We start from the raw sequence: 18405 nt of genomic DNA, 5'->3' as shown, positions 1-18405 counted from the left end.
TTCTTCACCCAGAGAGTGGTTAGCTTGTGGAATTTGCTACCACAGAAAGTAATTGAGGCCAGAACATTATATGTTTTCAAGAAGGATTTAGATATAGCTCCTGGGGCGAAAGGGATCAAACGATATGGGGAGAAATCTCTGCAGTGCTGCCGCATCCAGTCGTGGATGGTGGTGGACAATTAAACAACTCACTGGAGGAGGAGGCTCCACAAATATCCCCATCCTCAATGATGGAGGAGTCCAACACATCAGTGCAAAAGATAAGGCTGAAGCATTCACAACAATCTTCAACCAAAAGTGCCGAGTGGATGATCCATCTCGGCCTCCTCCGAAGGTCCCCAACATCACAGATGCCAGTCTTCAGCCAATTCTATTCACTCCACGTGATATCAAGAAACGGCTGAAGGCACTGGATACTGTAACGGCTATGGGCCCTGACAATATTCTGGCAATAGTACTGAAGGCTTGTGCTCCAGAACTTGCTGCACCCCTAGCCAAACTATTCCAGTACAGCTACAACATTGGTTATCTACCCAACTATGTGGAAAATTGCCCAGATATGTCCTGTACACAAAAAGCAGGCCAAATCCAACCTGGCCAATTACTCTCGATCATCAGTAAAGTAATGGAAGGGGTCATCAACAGTGCTATCAAGCAGCACTTGCTTAACAATAACCTGCTCACTGATGCCAAATTTGGGTTCTGCCAGGGCCACTCAGCTCCTGACCTCATTACAGCTTTGGTTCAAACATGGACAAAAGAGCTGAACTCCTGAGCTGAGGTGAGAGTGACTGCCCTTGACATCAAGGCAGCATTTGACCGAGTGTGGCATCAAGGAGCCCTAGCAAAACTGGAGTCAATGAGAATTGGGGAAAACTCTCCACTGGTTGGAGTCATACCTAGCGCAAAGGAAGATGGTTGTGGTTGTTGGAGGTCAGTCACTTCAGCTCCAGGACATCACTACAGGAGTTCCTCAGGGTACTGTCCAAGGCCCACCATCTTCAGCTGCTTCATCAATGACCTTCCTTCCATTATAAGGTCAGAAGTGGAGATATTTGCTGATGATTACCCAATGTTCATCATTCGTGACTCCTCAGATACTGAAGCAGTCCATGTCCAAATGCAGCAAGACCTGGGCAATATCCAGGCTTGGGCTGACAATTGGCAAGTAACATTCATGCCACACTGTCACTAAAAAGTACTTATCAATGTAGGCAATCTTGAAAGGCTCTCAAGAAAAGTTTTCACACTGCTGACCTTGGAAAGTAACAAAAGCGGAATTTTCCACAGATACGTTAAAGCCTCAAGACTTCAAGGCAAGCTCTGCCATGGTCCACAAGGATAACTGTTCCCTCTCGCAACATTTTTTCTTCCCTAATATGTTACATGCCACTGCAACTTTACATTGCCTAACTTCCAATACAAAAATGGTTCCTTCTCTTCCCTCAGTGATCGTTTTTTGAGGAACAAAGTACATTTATCTTGAAACAGAACATTTTAAACCTGATAATAGGAACAGGGACCAAACAGAGCCCTGGAGGCACTGCTTGTTTTTCCTTTGATAAATGTATGTTTAATAGAAAAAAAACTAATTTCAACAAGACCAAATTGAAATGGAATATGAAACACAGAAATAAATGTCACAATCCTGTCACCTAGTTTCTCCATATGGTGGAAAGCCACACAAGGTAAAGCCTGTATTTCCCTGTGATCCTGAATTACTGTTCTGATTTAACCCTCCCACTGACAATCATTTGAACAGAACATGTAGACAAGATTACCAAAAGTCACAAGGTCGGTCTACTTGTACGTTTTCCAGTTAGCTCCTAAGTAGTTATGTCATATCTCACTGGTGCCTATTTAATATCCTCCAATGATTAAGTTGAAGATTTCCAACTTGGTACTTGTATCACCAATATCAACAGGAACCACAAAATCTGAACTATGGATATGATTTGGAATAGAATTCAATTTATTTTAACAATTTATAGTTTCAAAACATGCTCCAGCTGTAATTTCCGTTATTTATTCTTGAATGTGGGTGTCACTCGCACAGCCAGTATTTACTGCCCATCCTTAACTGCCCTTGAGGTGGGCTTGATCTGCTGCTGCCTGCTGTGGTGAAGGTACTCCCTGCTGCTGCGTGCTGTGGTGAAGGTACTCCCTGCTGCAGCCTGCTGTGGTGAAGGTACTCCCTGCTGTGGCGAAGGTACTCCCTGCTGCAGCGTGCTGTGGTGAAGGTACTCCTTGCTGCAGCGTGCTGTGGTGAAGGTACTCCTTGCTGCAGCCTGCTGTGGTGAAGGTACTCCTTGCTGCAGCGTGCTGTGGTGAAGGTACTCCCTGCTGCAGCCTGCTGTGGTGAAGGTACTCCCTGCTGCAGCCTGCTGTGGTGAAGGTACTCCCTGCTGCAGCCTGCTGTGGTGAAGGTACTCCCTGCTGCCGCGTGCTGTGGTGAAGGTACTCCCTGCTGCAGCATGCTGTGGTGAAGGTACTCCTTGCTGCAGCCTGCTGTGGTGAAGGTACTCCCTGCTGCAGCATGCTGTGGTGAAGGTACTCCCTGCTGCAGCATGCTGTGGTGAAGGTACTCCCTGCTGCCGCGTGCTGTGGTGAAGGTACTCCCTGCTGCAGCATGCTGTGGTGAAGGTACTCCTTGCTGCAGCGTGCTGTGGTGAAGGTACTCCCTGCTGCAGCGTGCTGTGGTGAAGGTACTCCCTGCTGCAGCGTGCTGTGGTGAAGGTACTCCCTGCTGCCGCGTGCTGTGGTGAAGGTACTCCCTGCTGCAGCATGCTGTGGTGAAGGTACTCCTTGCTGCAGCGTGCTGTGGTGAAGGTACTCCCTGCTGCCGCGTGCTGTGGTGAAGGTACTCCCTGCTGCAGCCTGCTGTGGTGAAGGTACTCCCTGCTGCAGCCTGCTGTGGTGAAGGTACTCCCTGCTGCTCGGCAGGGTGCTCCAGGGTTTCGACCCAGTGACAATGAAGAAACGGTGATATATCTCCAAGTTGGAATGGTGGGCTGCTTGTAGGTGGTGATGTTCCCACCAAACTGCTGCCCTTGTCCTTCTCAGAGGTGAAAGCTGCTCTCAAAGAAACCATTAAAAACCTTGCATCTACTTTCTGTCTCCAAAAATCATTCATTCCTGTTTGCCTTTGTGTTGACTTTTTCTAATCCAAATTTATAGGATTGCATTTATAATGAAGACTGGCTATTTAAACTGTGATTACATCCTCCCACCAGTGCGGTGCAGTCGTGACTCAATTTCCAGTCTCCCTGTTTCTTGACCTTTATATTGAGTAAGGATATTAAGAATGATCTAATTCAATGGTGGAACAGCTTGAAGGAGCTGAATGCCCTCCAACTAATAGATCAGGTCAAAACTCTGTAGCCCTGCCACATCCAGGCATAAATGGTGATGGACAATTAAAGAACTATCTGGAGAAGGAGGCTCCACAAATATCGCAATCCTCAATGATTACAGAATCCAGCACATCATGCAAAAGACAAGGCTGAAGCACTTGCAACCATTTGCAGCCAGAAGTGCCGAGTGGATAATCCATCTTGGCCTCCTTCTGAGGTCCCCAAAATCATAGATGCCAGTCTTCAGCCAGGTCACTTCGCCACACAAGATATCAAGAAATGGCTGAAGGCACTGGATGCAGCAAAGGCGATGAACCCTGACAACATGCCAGTTGTGGTACTGAAGGCTTGTGCTCCAGAGCTAGACCCACCACTCGTCAAGCTGTTCCAGTACAGCTACAACACTGGCATTTACCTGACAATGTGGAAAATTGCCCAGGTACACCCTGCCCACAAAAAGCAAGACAAATCCAACCCAGCCAATTACCACCCCACAAAGACACAAGAAGCAAAAGTGGGCCATATGGCCTGTCAAGCCTGCTCAGTCATTCCAAAACAATCACTGCTGATCTTGGCCTTCAACTCCATTGCCCTGCCCATTCCTCATATCCCTTGATTCCCTGAGACACCAAAAATCTGTCTATCCCAGCCTTAGATGTATTCAACCATGGAGCACCCACAACCCTCTGGAGTAAAGAATTCCAGGATTCACAAAATCTGAGCGAAGTAATTTCTCTTCATCTCAGTCCTAAATGACCAGCCCCTTATCCTGAGGCTGTCTCTCCATGTTTTAGGTTCACCGAGCAGCAGAAACAATCTCTCAGCATCTACCCCTTCAAGACCCTACAGAATCTTGTACATTTCAATGAGATCATCTCTCATTCTAAACTCCAGAGAAAATAGACCCAATTTGTTCAGCATCTCATCATAGAACAACCCTCTCATCCCAGGGGCAAATTTAGTGAACCTTTGCTGTATTGTCTCCAAGGCAAGTACTTCTAGAAAAAAGCTGCACACAGTATTCCAGATGCGGTCTCACCGAAACAACTGTGGCAAGACTTCTTTATTCTTGGACTCCAGTCGCCTTGCAATAAAAACCAACATGCCATTTGCCTTCCTAATTGATTGCTGCATCAGCTTGACAACTTTTTCCGTTCTTTGTACAAGCACACCCAAGTCTCTTTGAATATTCACACTTACAAGTTTCTCACCTTTTAAAAAATATTCAGCTTTCCTATTCTTTCGACCAAATGAATAATTTCACACCTCCCTACATTATAAGCCATCTGCATCTTGTTGCCCACTTACTTAACTCTGTTTCTCCCTAGGCAGGTTAACGTTGAGTCCATGACTCTTCTTCAGAGTTCTGAAGAGTCATGCAGACTCGAAACGTTAACAGTTTCTCTCTCCACAGATGCTGCCACTCCTGAGTTTTTCCAGCATTTTTTGTTTTTATTTCAGCTTTCCAGCATCCACAGTATTTTGCTTTCACTTAACCTGTCTATATCTCTTTGCAGACTTTCTGTGCCCTCCCCACAGCTCACCTTCCAATAGCTTGGTATCATCAGCAAACTTTGATACGTTACTCTCTATCTCTTCATCTAAGTCATTAATATAGATTGTAAATAGTGGAGGCCCCAGCACTGGCCCTAGTGGTGCTCCACTATTCACTACCTACCAATCTGACAATGTTCCATTTATGCCCACTCTCTGCTTCCCATCTGTTAACCAAACCTCTACCCATGCTATTATATTATTCCCAACTCCATGAGCCCTTATCTTACCTATTACCCCTTTGTGTGGCGCCTTATTAAATGCTTTTTGGAAATCCAGATATACGACGTCTACCGGTTACCCTTTACCTACCGCACTAGTTACATCCTCAAAAAACGAATACATTTTTTGAACAGGATTTCCCCTTAGCAAAATCATGATTATAGTTTTAATCATACTATGCTTTTCTATTTCCTGGTTAAGGCTTTTTTAATAATAGATTCCAGCATTTTTCCCAACAACTGATGTTAGGCTAACAGGCCTTAGTTCCCTGTTTTGTTTCTCCCTCCTTTCTTGAAAAGTGGAGTAATATTTGCCAACTTCCAATCTAATGGGAGTGTTCCTGAATCAAAAGAACTCTGGAAAATCACAGCCAGTGCATCCGCTATCTCTGCAGCTAGCTGCTTTAGAACTCAGAACTTTAGGCCATCAGATCCCAGGGATTTGTTGGATTTTATTCCCTTAAGTTTCTCCAATACTCTCTGTTGATATTCAATTCCCTAATTTCCTCTCTTTTAGCCTCTAGGTGATCATCTATTTCTACTGTGAGAACAGACACAAAATATTTGTTCATTGTCACTGCCACTTCCTCATTCCCAATTAAAATTTCCCCTGTTCCTGATTCTAAGGGATCAGCATCTACTTCAGCTACTCTCTTCCTTTTTATCTGCTTACAAAAGCTCTTACAATCAGTTTTAATATTTCTGGCTAGTTTACTCTCATTCTATTTTTTCAACTTTTTTGGTGTCCCTTTGCTGGTTTCTAAAACACTGCCAATCCTCAGACTTGTTACTGTTTTTTGCAACATGGTAAGCCTTTTCTTTTAACGTAATAATATTCCTAAGTTCCTGAGTGAGCCTCAGATGGGTCAGTCTACTCCCATCAGTCTACTTTGATCATGACCAAAGCAATGGAAGGTGTCATTGAGACTGCCATCAAGCAGCACTTACTCAGCAATAACCTCCTCACTGATGCTCAGTTTGGGTTCCGCCAGGGCTACTTGGCTCCTGGCCTCATTACAGCCTTGGGTGAAACATGGGCAGATGAGCATAATTCCTGAGATGAGGAGACAGGGACTGCCCTTGACATCATGGCAACATTTGATCGAATGTGGCACCAAGGAGACCTAGCAAAATTGAAAGTCAATAGGAATTGGGGAAAACTCTTTGCTGGTTGGAGTCATGCCTAGCACAAAGGAAGATGGTTGTGGTTGTTGGAGTCAATCATCTCAGCCCCAGGAGATCACTGCAAGAGTTCCTCAGAGTAGTGTCCTCGGCCCAACCATCTTCAGTTGTTTCATCAATGACCTTCCCTCTATTCTAAGGTCAGGAGTGAGGATTTTTGCTGATGATTGCACAATGTTCAACACCATTCATGACTTCTCAGATACTGAAGCAATCCTTGCCCATATGCAGCAAGACCTGGACAACATTCTGGCTTGGACTGACAAGTGGCAAGTAACATTCGCACCACAGAAGTGCCAGGCAATGACCATCTCCAACAAGAGAGAATCTAACCACCACCCCTTGACATTCAATGGCATTACAATCACTAAATTCCCTACTAGCAATATCCTGGGGTTTACCATTGACCAGAAACTCAAATGGATTAGACATATAAATACTGTGGCTACAAGAGCAGATCAGAGACTGGGAATTCTGAGATGAGTAACTCACCTCCTGACTCCCCAAAGTCTGTCCACCAAATTGTGAATATCTAGTTTATGGCTTTAGTTCTAGGAAAATTAAAGTTGCAAAAGTAAGGTAATTAAAATTCTGGGCTTCAGAAATTGCCAGATCACCTCAAAAAAATAGCAATTCAAAACATGACCCATGTTTGTTAAGTAGAGTCAGAATAAAAGAGATAGAACTATAAAACAGCAGGTGGGCTTACTTAGCTGAAGAGCTGGAGATGTGATGTCTGCAATGCTAGCAAGTAATAGCAGTCTAGAGAGAAGTTTTTGTTTTGGAGGTTAGAACTAAATGAACTTAAAAGCAATCAGTGAACCCTGAAAGGTTGTAAACCCATTTACTTTTTCCGATCAAAGAAGAAATTGTAAATAAGGGATAATTAATCTAAAGGTCAGTTTGAGGACAGCCCAGAGCAGGTGACATCATCATGGAGATGGGTGGAGCTTAGGAAGTTTCTCTGGTTTCAATTTACCTGGGGTTTTTTCTAAGAGACTTAGTTGCAGTTTGGACCTCATGTGGTTTGCAGCTCACTGCACTATAAGCAGAGTAAAACCCTAACTTCATCATTTCCTGTTTGGAATGCAGACAAGACTTAATCTCAGTTTGAATTTTGTCAGGGAATGCAAGCTGGGGGGATTGCCTAGTTTGACGCCAATGGGGGGAACCTATAGCAAACCTCAGTGTCTTATTGCAAATCAAAGTAATCAGTTGAATTCGCTGTGACATACTGAAAAGTAACCAGAACAAGGGACTGTGTCCTCCACAGTCAAGAGGTAAATGAAAGTTTTACCTGTAAGAATAGCTGGAGCTGATGAGAATTAAAGATAGTTTTCAGAGGACTGTGGTATGCTTATGGGTGGTCACAACAGAAGTAAAGATTGATATATCGCATAAGAGAATTCTTGGCTTAAGTAAAAAGTAAACATAATATAAGTGGTTATAAACCATACTGTTAAATTAATAGTGCTTGTTTTGTTTAATTATTTTATATACAATAAAGTTTGTGTTTTGTTAAAAAAACAATCTTGTGGCGTAGTTCTATTGGTTAACATGAGGTTTTCGGATTTCTTGTTAAATGTTAATGGTTCCTAACCAGACAGTAACAAAAGGCACAAATCAGGAGTGTGAGGGAATACTCTCCACTTGCCTGGATGAGTGCAGCTCCAACAACTCAAGAAGCTCGACACCATCCAGGATAAAGCAGGCCACTTGATCAACATCCCAACGTACAGTAGCAGCAGTGTGTACCTTTTACATTCAAGATGCACTGCAGCAACACAAGGCTCCTTCGACACCACCTTCCAAAACTACAATCTCTACCACCTGGAAGGAAAAAGGCAGCAGACACATGGGAACACCACCACCTGGAAGGTTCCCTCCAAGTCACTCACCACCCTGACTTGGAAATATATCGCCGTTCCTTCGCTGTTGCTGGGTCAAAATCCTTCTTCCCTAACAGCACTGTGGGTGTACCTACACATGGACTGCAGTGGTTCAAAATGGCTTCACCACTTCTCAAGGGCAATTAAGGGTGTGTAATAAATGCTGGCTTTGCCAGCAACACCCAAATTCTACAAATTAATAAAAAGAAAAATTCTGTTCTATGTAACAGGCTCATGGAGGCAGGATGACATTTTCCTGAACCTATGTTCCTGTACCAAAAAGACACGTTTCTGTCAAAGATACTCTTCTAAACTATCCCAAGATTTGCTACTTGGACAAAATGTGTAGTATAAAAATGGGGTCTGAATTACATCTATGCCTGTCTTGTCCCTAGTGCTCTAACCTTGCCTCATTTATAAAATGTTTAAGACTCCAAAATTACAATGTTATAGCTAAAAAACAAATAGTTCACCAGGTTTTCTCTCTCTAAATCAAGCTATACAGGATTCGGTACTGAATAATTCAAGAATTATATAGTCTCTAACCTTAGAATGTAAACTTGATGCACAGTATGCCATCAAAATATGTGAAAAATCTTAACTGCTCCACGAAAATCAGTATTTAATAAATTCTAAGCAAGTTGGAATGACAAAATACAGACAAACATTTTAATGCAGGACCGAAGGAGTGCTGCACTGCAATCTTTGGGATGAGACCTTAAACCAAGACCCTGTCTGTTCTCTCAGGTGGATGCAAAAGACCCCATGGCACTATTCTATAAAGTACAGGGAGTTTTCCAGGTGTCCTTGCCAATATTTATCCCACAACCAACATCATTAAAGCAGATTATCTAATCATTATCCCATTGCTGTGTGCAAATTGGCTGTTGTGTTTCCTGCATTACAACAGTGGAATACACTCCCAAAATGCTTCACTGGCTGCAAACAGCTATGGGACGTCCTGAGGTAGTGAAAGGTGCTCTACAAATCCAAATCTTTCTATGTTTGGAGCCAAGAAAAAAAAGAGCAGCCTGCACTAATTTTAAATATTTATCAACTTACTCCAAGGATATTAAAAAAACAACAGGCACAGGTGTGTGTATCTATTGCATTTCACCTGCCTTGCCACAAGCTTCAAATTGTACTGCAGCTCCTTATTGGAGTGGATTTATAACAAAGCATCCATGAGAGCAATGCAGATCCCAGGTGCAAACAGTCACTAAGCAAGCTGGTTTCCCAGCGGGAAATGACATTTCTGCATCACACATCCAAAACAAAGAGGGAAGCCTGATATCAAGTGATGTTATTTGTTGGAAGCCTGGGGTGAACACTGCCTTGAGAAACCTCTATTTTCCTTGATGCAGTGGCAAGGTGTCAACAACACACACCATTCAGTTAAGTAAGCTCTGTTACTGGGAGTAATGTCCTATCGACCAGATACTCAGGTCCTGTGTGGTATTAGCAGTAAATAACACTCCTAATAACTCAAAAGCATCAATAAGAGGATACCAACAAATCAGATGCTAAATGCAATTTCTAAATTTGACTATGCTGAAATCAGCAAATGAAAATGCTAAGATCTCAATGCAATTTTCCACAAAATGCATCTTTATCCAAGCATTAAACAATACTACAAAATGAAGAACACTATCTAGTCTTAATGCGCAAAATATATACCAAGGGTTCTCAAACTTTATGCTTCTGAAGTGTAAAAGTTACAGAGATCCTGTAACAAGTTTTTTGTGTAAAAATTAGTTATACAACTAAACATAGATACTTTTTTTGTTACTTTACAAGAAGATTGATCATAATCTCCATTGCAGTAACTGAGGGAGGGTGGAAATTTGAGTGAGAGGCGAATGATGCGTTTTTGTTGCCTAACAGGATTGTTGGCACCCTGGTGTTACAGGACAAAGAGATGTTCCTCTTTACTAATACTCAGTTTGGTGGATAACAACTCGGTCCTGTTTAACTTAAGATAGCAGACAATTCGGGAAACAATCTTGAGATAAAGCATCAGCATCGGAGCATTCAACAACTTCTTTCATGAGTGTGAAACAATCCCACAATGCTTGTGATATTTAGATTACATTTTAGAATGAGTAAAATTACTTTTAATATATATACACCAATAATATATATTCACACAATTGTTAAGTCTATTTATTAAGCAATGATTTAAAATCCAATTATATGAATCCACCCTTTGAGTTGATAATTGGAAATTTTAGATGCAATTTTATTTTTCCAAGAACATATCCTGCATTGGTTTATTGCAGACATGACCTGAGCCAGGCCATAAACGCCAGTAATACTGACACCCACCAGGATGAGTGGGTATAAAAAGTCTCCTTGGTGTCTCTCTTGTTCGTGTTGTTAACACTGGTTACTTTAGGAAAAGAATTGACTTTTTGATGCTGCTGGTGATAACCTCAATGTTTGCCCTATTAGTTCGGTCCTGGGATATCTCTCTGCACTTGTGTCCCTGTGCTACCATGTCTGAAGCACAATTTGACCCCGCTCTACCTGCACTGATTGGGCAGGCAATGCAAAACCAAAGCAGCAAATCATTCAAACAACCAGATTAGCCACTTCTAACCAAAAACTGAGGGTTAGGAGTAAGGAGGTGGATTGAGACAATGGATGAAACAAAAGGCTATACTGGAAATTTTTGGCAGACCCCATGAAATCATCAAGTAAACTCCCAGTTGAGAAGTTATGCAACGTGTATGTGCTTCCAATGGTTTAAGCTGGTTGGAAGAATCCATTTTGATGTGATGACATTTCAAAACTGAAGGTAAGCTGACAGGGTGCAAATGTTATTGTTATCTGGAACTTGGCACTGCTGAGGACTACGGCTACAGAACTCTGGGGGGAACTTCTGTTATATTATGTAAAGCTCTGCAAACTAGCCTCCTGAACTTCAAACTGACCACAACACTGCTGGTCACACCCTATAGCACACAAAATTCAACTCACCCATTCCCCCATCCTTGTTTACAAATCCCTCCATGGCCTTGGTACACCCGACTGCATCCATCTTTTCCTGCTTATAACAACGCCCATGTCCTCCACTCTACCAACTCTGGCACCTTTCTAATGATGGAGCAATAGAAATCAGAGGAATGTAGAGTTTTTGGAGGGTTGTAGGGACTGGAGGTGGTTACAGAGTAAGGGAGGGGTGAGGCCGTGGAGGAATTTGAACAAAAGGGTGAGAATTTCAAAGTGAGACATTCCCTGATCGGCAGGTAATGTCGGTCACTGTACCTTCAGTGGCAGAATCTTCAGCCTTCTTGTCCCCACAGATTGGAACTCTTTCCCCTTCTTTTATTGCTCTCCACTTTCAAACACCTTTCTTAAACCTACATCTCAAACCGCACCTTCAACCACTGAGTCTCATTCTCCAACTTCTGCTCAATTCTGATGCTGACCCATGAAGATCCTTGGGCTGGTTTACTATATTAAGACACTATTTTCTACCTTGTTGTAAGGTCACTGGTAATTACTCAAGCATATCTACAACACCGAAACCTCAGTATTTTCAAACCACATATAGAGGTGACACGCCAAGTCTCAGAGATCAATGAGGAAGCTCATGATTTATGATATTTTGTGTAACGTTAGAATAAACTGAATATTGAAAAACTGGACTGAAATGGGAACACTCTCCATTTCAGACATCCTGCTTAAGTGTCAAGCCCTCCTTGTTAAAATATAGCACAATTAAAAGCTCCCTCAAACCTATGCTAACTCACCTCATCCTCCATTTCAAAAGGCTACCTTACTGCACCAGTGTGCTCTCAGTGAGGCTGCCCATGGAATTACTAAATTAGTATCCAGTTGTTCCACATGAAGGTCACTTTTGCACAGAGAGACCCAATCTGCTATTCTGGAAGAGAACTGCCTAAAATCAATGCATCGAGAATCCCAAGAACAAGGAGGAGAAATTTTCAGTCTCAATAATCTGAGCTAGCCAAACGTGAAAGCCAACATCTAAACCATTGTGTCATCTGTCTCCAACCTCGCACAATTTCAGTAATGCATTGAAGCAAATTCATTTTAAGTGAACAATGGGCAATACTTTATGAAAGAATACTTAACACATTATTCTAAGGGCCCTGCCCTCTCTCTCCCTGCACTGCTTGCTGAACAGTTCCACAGGTTTCAAGTGGCCTTTCTTCATTGGTACCTACAGGCTGAGATGGGGAGGAGGCTGCATTGCAGCGAAGGGTCTCAGCCCTACCCAAGCACTATCAGCAACAGACACTTAACAGCAGTCAAAGGTCAGCACTAACAAAGGGGCTCTGTATGAATTGTAGCTCTTTTGGCACTGTGCTGGCATCAGCAGACTCAGCACAAGGTGGGAATTGGGCATGGGACATCATAATATAATAAAAGACTTGCATTTATATCAGACCTCTCATAACCAAAGTGTTTTACAGCCCATTAATTACTATTGAATAGTCGCTGATGTAATCAAAGAAAAACAGCAGTCAACTTGCACACAGCAAGCTCCCACAAACCGTAATGAAATAAATGGCCAGCTAATCCATTTTAGGTGACGCCTGAGGGATAAACACTGGCCAAAAGTCCCATGCTCATCTTTTAATAATGGCATGGGATCTATGCCCACCTGAGAGGGCATACAGAGCTTCAGTTGCGTTATATAATGATAAATGTTTAAATATGGGGAGACAATGGCGTAGTGGTAATGTATGATGGACTAGTACTCCAGAGACCCAGGCTAATGCTCTGGAGACATGGGTTCAAATCCTGCCACAGCAGCCAACAAAATTTAAATTAAACTAAGAATCTGGAATTGATAAACTAGTTTTAGTAATGCATTGTCGTAAAAGCCCATCTGGTTCACGAACGTCCTTTAGGGAAGGAAATTTGCCGTCCTTACCTGATCTGGTCGACGTGCGACTCCAGACCCACAGTAATGTGACTGAGTTTTAATTGTGCTCCGAAATGGTGCAGCATGCCACTGAGTTCAAGGGCAATTAAGAATGGGCAACAAATGCTGGCCTTGCCAGCAATGTCCACATCCCATGAAAGAATAAAGAAAAAAAAGACAAAAATACTGTGATTTAATCCAAATCATTGTGGTGTGGGATAAAAGAAAGTAAAAAAAAATCCCTTTCTAGTCTCATACTTCTATCTATTGATTAAATGAAAATTCATTCTATCAGCTAAGTTAGACTTTACACAGAAATTCAGGCTTTCAAATAAAAACTTTAGGTGATGTACTTTGAACCCACAGAGAAGAGGAAACACTGAAGTTCAGTACAATTGGCCTCCGCACACCTGACACCCAGATGCAGGCATGATGGTAGGCAGATAGCTGAGGGAACGAGCAGCGATGAGTGTTTATCAGCAAACTTATGCATTCACTGGCAGGTGAAAAAGAAAACTTTTAACCACAACTGCTTTCAAGACCAATTTGTGATCTAAAAGGAAAGTGGCATTGCCAATTGAATTACCAATTTTGAGGGCAGGCTTTACTTGCCTGGTGAGATTCTTAAAAAAATCTTTCTCAACAGTGGCTTTCTATCGTGATCGAGTGATTACGAGTAACTGAATGTTCGCGAGGCAGTTTATAAAATTTAATGGTATAATCACATGACACCGTCACAAGAAAAGCAATACCAATTTATAACAATGATCCACAGCCTGATGGCCTCTTTATCTATCTGATATATACAATTCCTATTTTGTTTTGAGTCCTCTTCAATTAGGCAGCTTTCATGCTAAAGACTTTCATGTAGCTAGTACACTGCAGCTCATTGATAATGCCGACGGACAAGATGATTTGAGAAGGCAGCCCAGCAATTAGTCATAAACAAAAATAGAAAATGCTGGAAAAACTCAGCAGGTCTGACAGCGTCTGTGGAGAGAAAAGCAGAGTTAACGTTGCGAGTCCGTATGACTCTTCTTCAGAATCTTCAACTAGCCATGACTGTCCTCACCGCTCTCCTCCCAACCCCACAGATCCCATCCCAACTTTGCCTGCCTCGAAGTGAGGGTTCCTCCATGGCTCAAGCGACTTTAACTGAGTGATACAACCCTTCGTCTAAGATAGTTAGCTGCTTTCAGCCATAGCAACTCATGGGATGGGATGACCCTACATTTAGTTGGGAAAAGTCTAGGGCTCCCACGCACAGCTACTCCCATTGTCACCCATGGGCGCAAACAGGAAAAGGATGATGCAGAATTTCCGCCAATCGCTGTTATAATTGAGTAAACAGTGTCACCAGTGATCAGGGTCAGCTGTAACACCCTTCATGATGAAACAGTTTATGAACACTGAAAAGTCCAATATGCAAGCTGATCACTCAAAAGAGGTACTAAACAGTAACGAAACAGGCAACTGGTGGAACCATAACCCATCTAGAGGTCAGTGCGCTCAGGAGTGAAGGAGACAGAACTGGCAGAAAAATTGTCAAGAGAAACAGGAGTACAATTCCCTGGAGTTCACAGACCCACCCAGTTTTCATCTCTTGTGGGAAGACAGACACATCCCACAAACTGTGTGGTACACAACACCCACATAGTAAACATCTGGGCAATGCAGGACATTTATATTTCCAGAAAGTGACAGAAGCCATGCATGGAAAACACCAGATATATCCCTTTAAATAAATATGACCCACGGCTCACAAAATGTCCCAAATGCACGCACTTTCTGAAATAAATCTGTATCATATCATTACCCTTCAAGGCATGTAACCTTTGCAGAGTTCAATTTTTAAAATCTAAGATAAAAGATTAGGTTGGAGAGTCCTGATGAAAGGTATTAACTGAAATCACTTGCTTAATTTGTTTCTGATGCTGATGAATTAATCCATTTCCAGTGGGTGATTTTGCAACTAAAACAAATTATTTACAAATAATGAAAGTACTGGGGGTGATACCTTCCCCTGAAGATTCACCTCCATGGTTTATCTGCCACCGCACAGACAAATTCAGACAGCCCAGAGCAGTTGATTTGTCCCCATTAGAAATCTGTACCAACAACTTGCATCAGAATCAAGTTCAGCCATGCCCTCAACTAGCATTTACACAGACAGGCTTCAGATCTAAGAAATAGGAGCAAGAATAGTCCATTCAGGCCATAAATCCAGCTCTGACATTGAATAGAATCATGGCTGATCTGGTTGTGGCCTTAAATCCACGTTCCTGCCTGTCCACATAGCCCAACTCCCTTGTCAATGAGGAGATGGGGGGGGGGGGGGGAGAGAGAGAGAGAGAGAGAGAGAGCGGGGGATAAGATGGATGGGGATGGGGGGGGGATGGGGATGGGGGGGGGGGATGGGGATGATATGGGGGGATGGGGATGATGAGGGGGGATGGGGATGATGGGGGGGGTGGGGATGATGGGGGGGGTGGGGATGATGGGGGGGGTGGGGACAATGGGGGGGGTGGGGACAATGGGGGGGTGGGGACAATGGGTGGGGATGATGGGGGGGTGGGGATGTTGGGGGGGTGGGGATGATGGGGGGGGTGGGGATGATTGGGGGGGTGGGGATGATTGGGGGGGGTGGGGATGATGGGGGGGTGGGGATGATGGGGGGGTGGGGATGATGGGGGGTGGGGATGATGGGGGGTGGGGATGAGATGGGGGGGTGGGGATGATGGGGGGGTGGGGATGAGATGGGGGGGTGGGGATGAGATGGGGGGGTGGGGATGATGGGGGGGGTGGGGATGATGGGGGGTGGGGATGAGATGGGGGGGTGGGGATGATGGGGGGGTGGGGATGATGGGGGGGGTGGGGATGATGGGGGGGGTGGGGATGATGGGGGGGGTGGGGATGATGGGGGGTGGGGATGAGATGGGGGGGTGGGGATGATGGGGGGGGTGGGGATGATGGGGGGGGTGGGGATGATGGGGGGGGTGGGGATGATGGGGGGGTGGGGATGAGATGGGGGGGTGGGGATGAGATGGGGGGGTGGGGATGATGGGGGTGATGGGGATGATGGGGGGGGTGGGGATGATGGGGGGGGTGGGGATGATGGGGGGGGTGGGGATGATGGGGGGGGTGGGGATGATGGGGGGGTGGGGATGATGGGGGGGTGGGGATGATGGGGGGGTGGGGATGAGATGGGGGGGTGGGGATGAGATGGGGGGGTGGGGATGATGGGGGGGGGTGGGGATGATGGGGGGGTGGGGATGATGGGGGGGGTGGGGATGATGGGGGGGTGGGGATGATGGGGGGGTGGGGATGATGGGGGGGTGGGGATGATGGGGGGTGGGGATGATGGGGGGGGTGGGGATGATGGGGGGTGGGGATGATGGGGGGTGGGGATGATGGGGGGTGGGGATGATGGGGGGGGTGGGGATGATGGGGGGTGGGGATGATTGGGGGGTGGGGATGATTGGGGGGTGGGGATGATGGGGGGGGTGGGGATGATGGGGGGGTGGGGATGATGGGGGGTGGGGATGATGGGGGGGTGGGGATGATGGGGGGGTGGGGATGATGGGGGGGGTGGGGATGATGGGGGGGGTGGGGATGAGATGGGGGGGTGGGGATGATGGGGGGGTGGGGATGATGGGGAGGTGGGGATGATGGGGAGGTGGGGATGAGATGGGGGGGTGGGGATGATGGGGGTGATGGGGATGGGGGGGGGTGGGGATGATGGGGGGGTGGGGATGATGGGGGGGTGGGGATGAGATGGGGGGGGTGGGGATGATGGGGGGGTGGGGATGAGATGGGGGGGTGGGGATGAGATGGGGGGGTGGGGGTGATGGGGATGATGGGGGGGGGTGGGGATGATGGGGGGGTGGGGATGATGGGGGGGTGGGGATGATGGGGGGGTGGGGATGATGGGGGGGGTGGGGATGATGGGGGGTGGGGATGAGATGGGGGGGGTGGGGATGATGGGGGGTGGGGATGATGGGGGGTGGGGATGATGGGGGGTGGGGATGATGGGGGGTGGGGATGATGGGGATGATGGGGGGGGTGGGGATGATGGGGATGATGGGGGGGGTGGGGATGATGGGGATGATGGGGGTGGGGGATGGGGGGTGGCCAGGCCGCAGCCTCCCCCTGTCCCCCGGGCCCAGTTGAGCCGGGCCTCGGGCCTGGGGGCTCCGGGCGGCCGCGGGGAGGGGGAGCGGCTGCCGATGGCTCTCTCACCTCGGGGTGCAGCCCCGGGACACAGCCCGGCTCCGGCTCCAGCTCCGGATCCTCCCGGTGAAGCTCCGCCATCTTCAACCGCCCCGCCGCATTGTGGGATACTGGCGCCTACTCCAGCCGCTAGCAATGGATCGCAGAGAGCCGGGATCTATCGATCCAGGATCAGGAATCGATCACTGAGCGAACAGAGGGAGCGGCACAAAGTGACTGTTGGTGGCTGAAGAGAAGGAGCCGCGTTTGAAACTATTATCGATCAGTATTTTATCCCATTAGAGAGAGTCAGGAGCTGCTGATAGGGTTTGTTTTAAATCATTCTAACATCCCCGAGCTTCCTGATGCCTCAGGAACAATGAATAAGAAATGCGGAGGTTTATAAGACATTCTGAGGTTAATGTTGCTGCTGCCCAGACTCCGCAGTTTGACCCAAAGCTGAGCAGTTTCTGGCTGCAGAGGCCTCCCTTCTGGAGCTGCTGTTCCCAACCCTCCAGGATGCTGCCTGGTTTCCCCTCGGTGCATGACTGCCCCCTCCTGTACCGGAGGAAGAACTGCAAGGCAAATAAAACAAACTAAACTCTCTGCCCTTAATCCTGTGACATATAAAAAAGACAACACGACTTTATAAATTTCCCAAAACCCAAATCTAACTGCTAAAATACCAGCCACCGTATCACCCTCTGTTGTCAATTAGACTGCATAGTTCCCGGACTGTCCCGGCAGACCCATCGTGTCAGCCTGTTCCTGCCCCACGGAACTCATTGCTTCCTATCTTCACTCCATTCTCTCTCCCCTTGTCCAGTCTCTTCCCACCTACATCCGTGATTCCTCTCACGCCCTACATCATATCAACAATTTCCAGTTCCCTGGCCCCCAACCGCCTCCTCTTCACCATGGACATCCAATCCCTCTACACCTCCATCCCCCATCAGGATGGTCTGAGGGCTCTCTGCTTCTTCCTCGAACAGAAGCCCGAACAATCCCCATCCACCACTACTCTCCTCCGTCTGGCTGAACTTGTTCTCACACTGAACAATTTCTCCTTAAACTCTTCTCACTTCCTCCAAATAAAAGGT

At 46.0% G+C, this 18405-nt stretch overlaps 1 protein-coding gene across 1 annotated transcript in view; it reads right to left on the bottom strand.

The window, feature by feature from the left end:
* Positions 1–17436, bottom strand: part of zdhhc17 (zDHHC palmitoyltransferase 17) — a 122090-nt gene extending 104654 nt beyond the window's left edge. Inside the window, exon 1 of the mRNA XM_078567644.1 lies at positions 17336–17436. Within this exon, the coding sequence (XP_078423770.1) occupies positions 17336–17407 (72 nt within the window). The 5' untranslated portion in view covers positions 17408–17436. The remainder of the gene's footprint in view (positions 1–17335) is intronic.
* Between the last annotated feature and the right edge of the window lie 969 nt (positions 17437–18405).

This window comes from Cetorhinus maximus, chromosome 22, assembly GCF_964194155.1.
Source record: "Cetorhinus maximus chromosome 22, sCetMax3.hap1.1, whole genome shotgun sequence".
Taxonomy (NCBI): Eukaryota; Metazoa; Chordata; class Chondrichthyes; order Lamniformes; family Cetorhinidae; genus Cetorhinus; species Cetorhinus maximus.
Note: the sequence above shows the minus strand (reverse complement) of the source record. Positions and strands in the feature narration are given on the sequence as shown.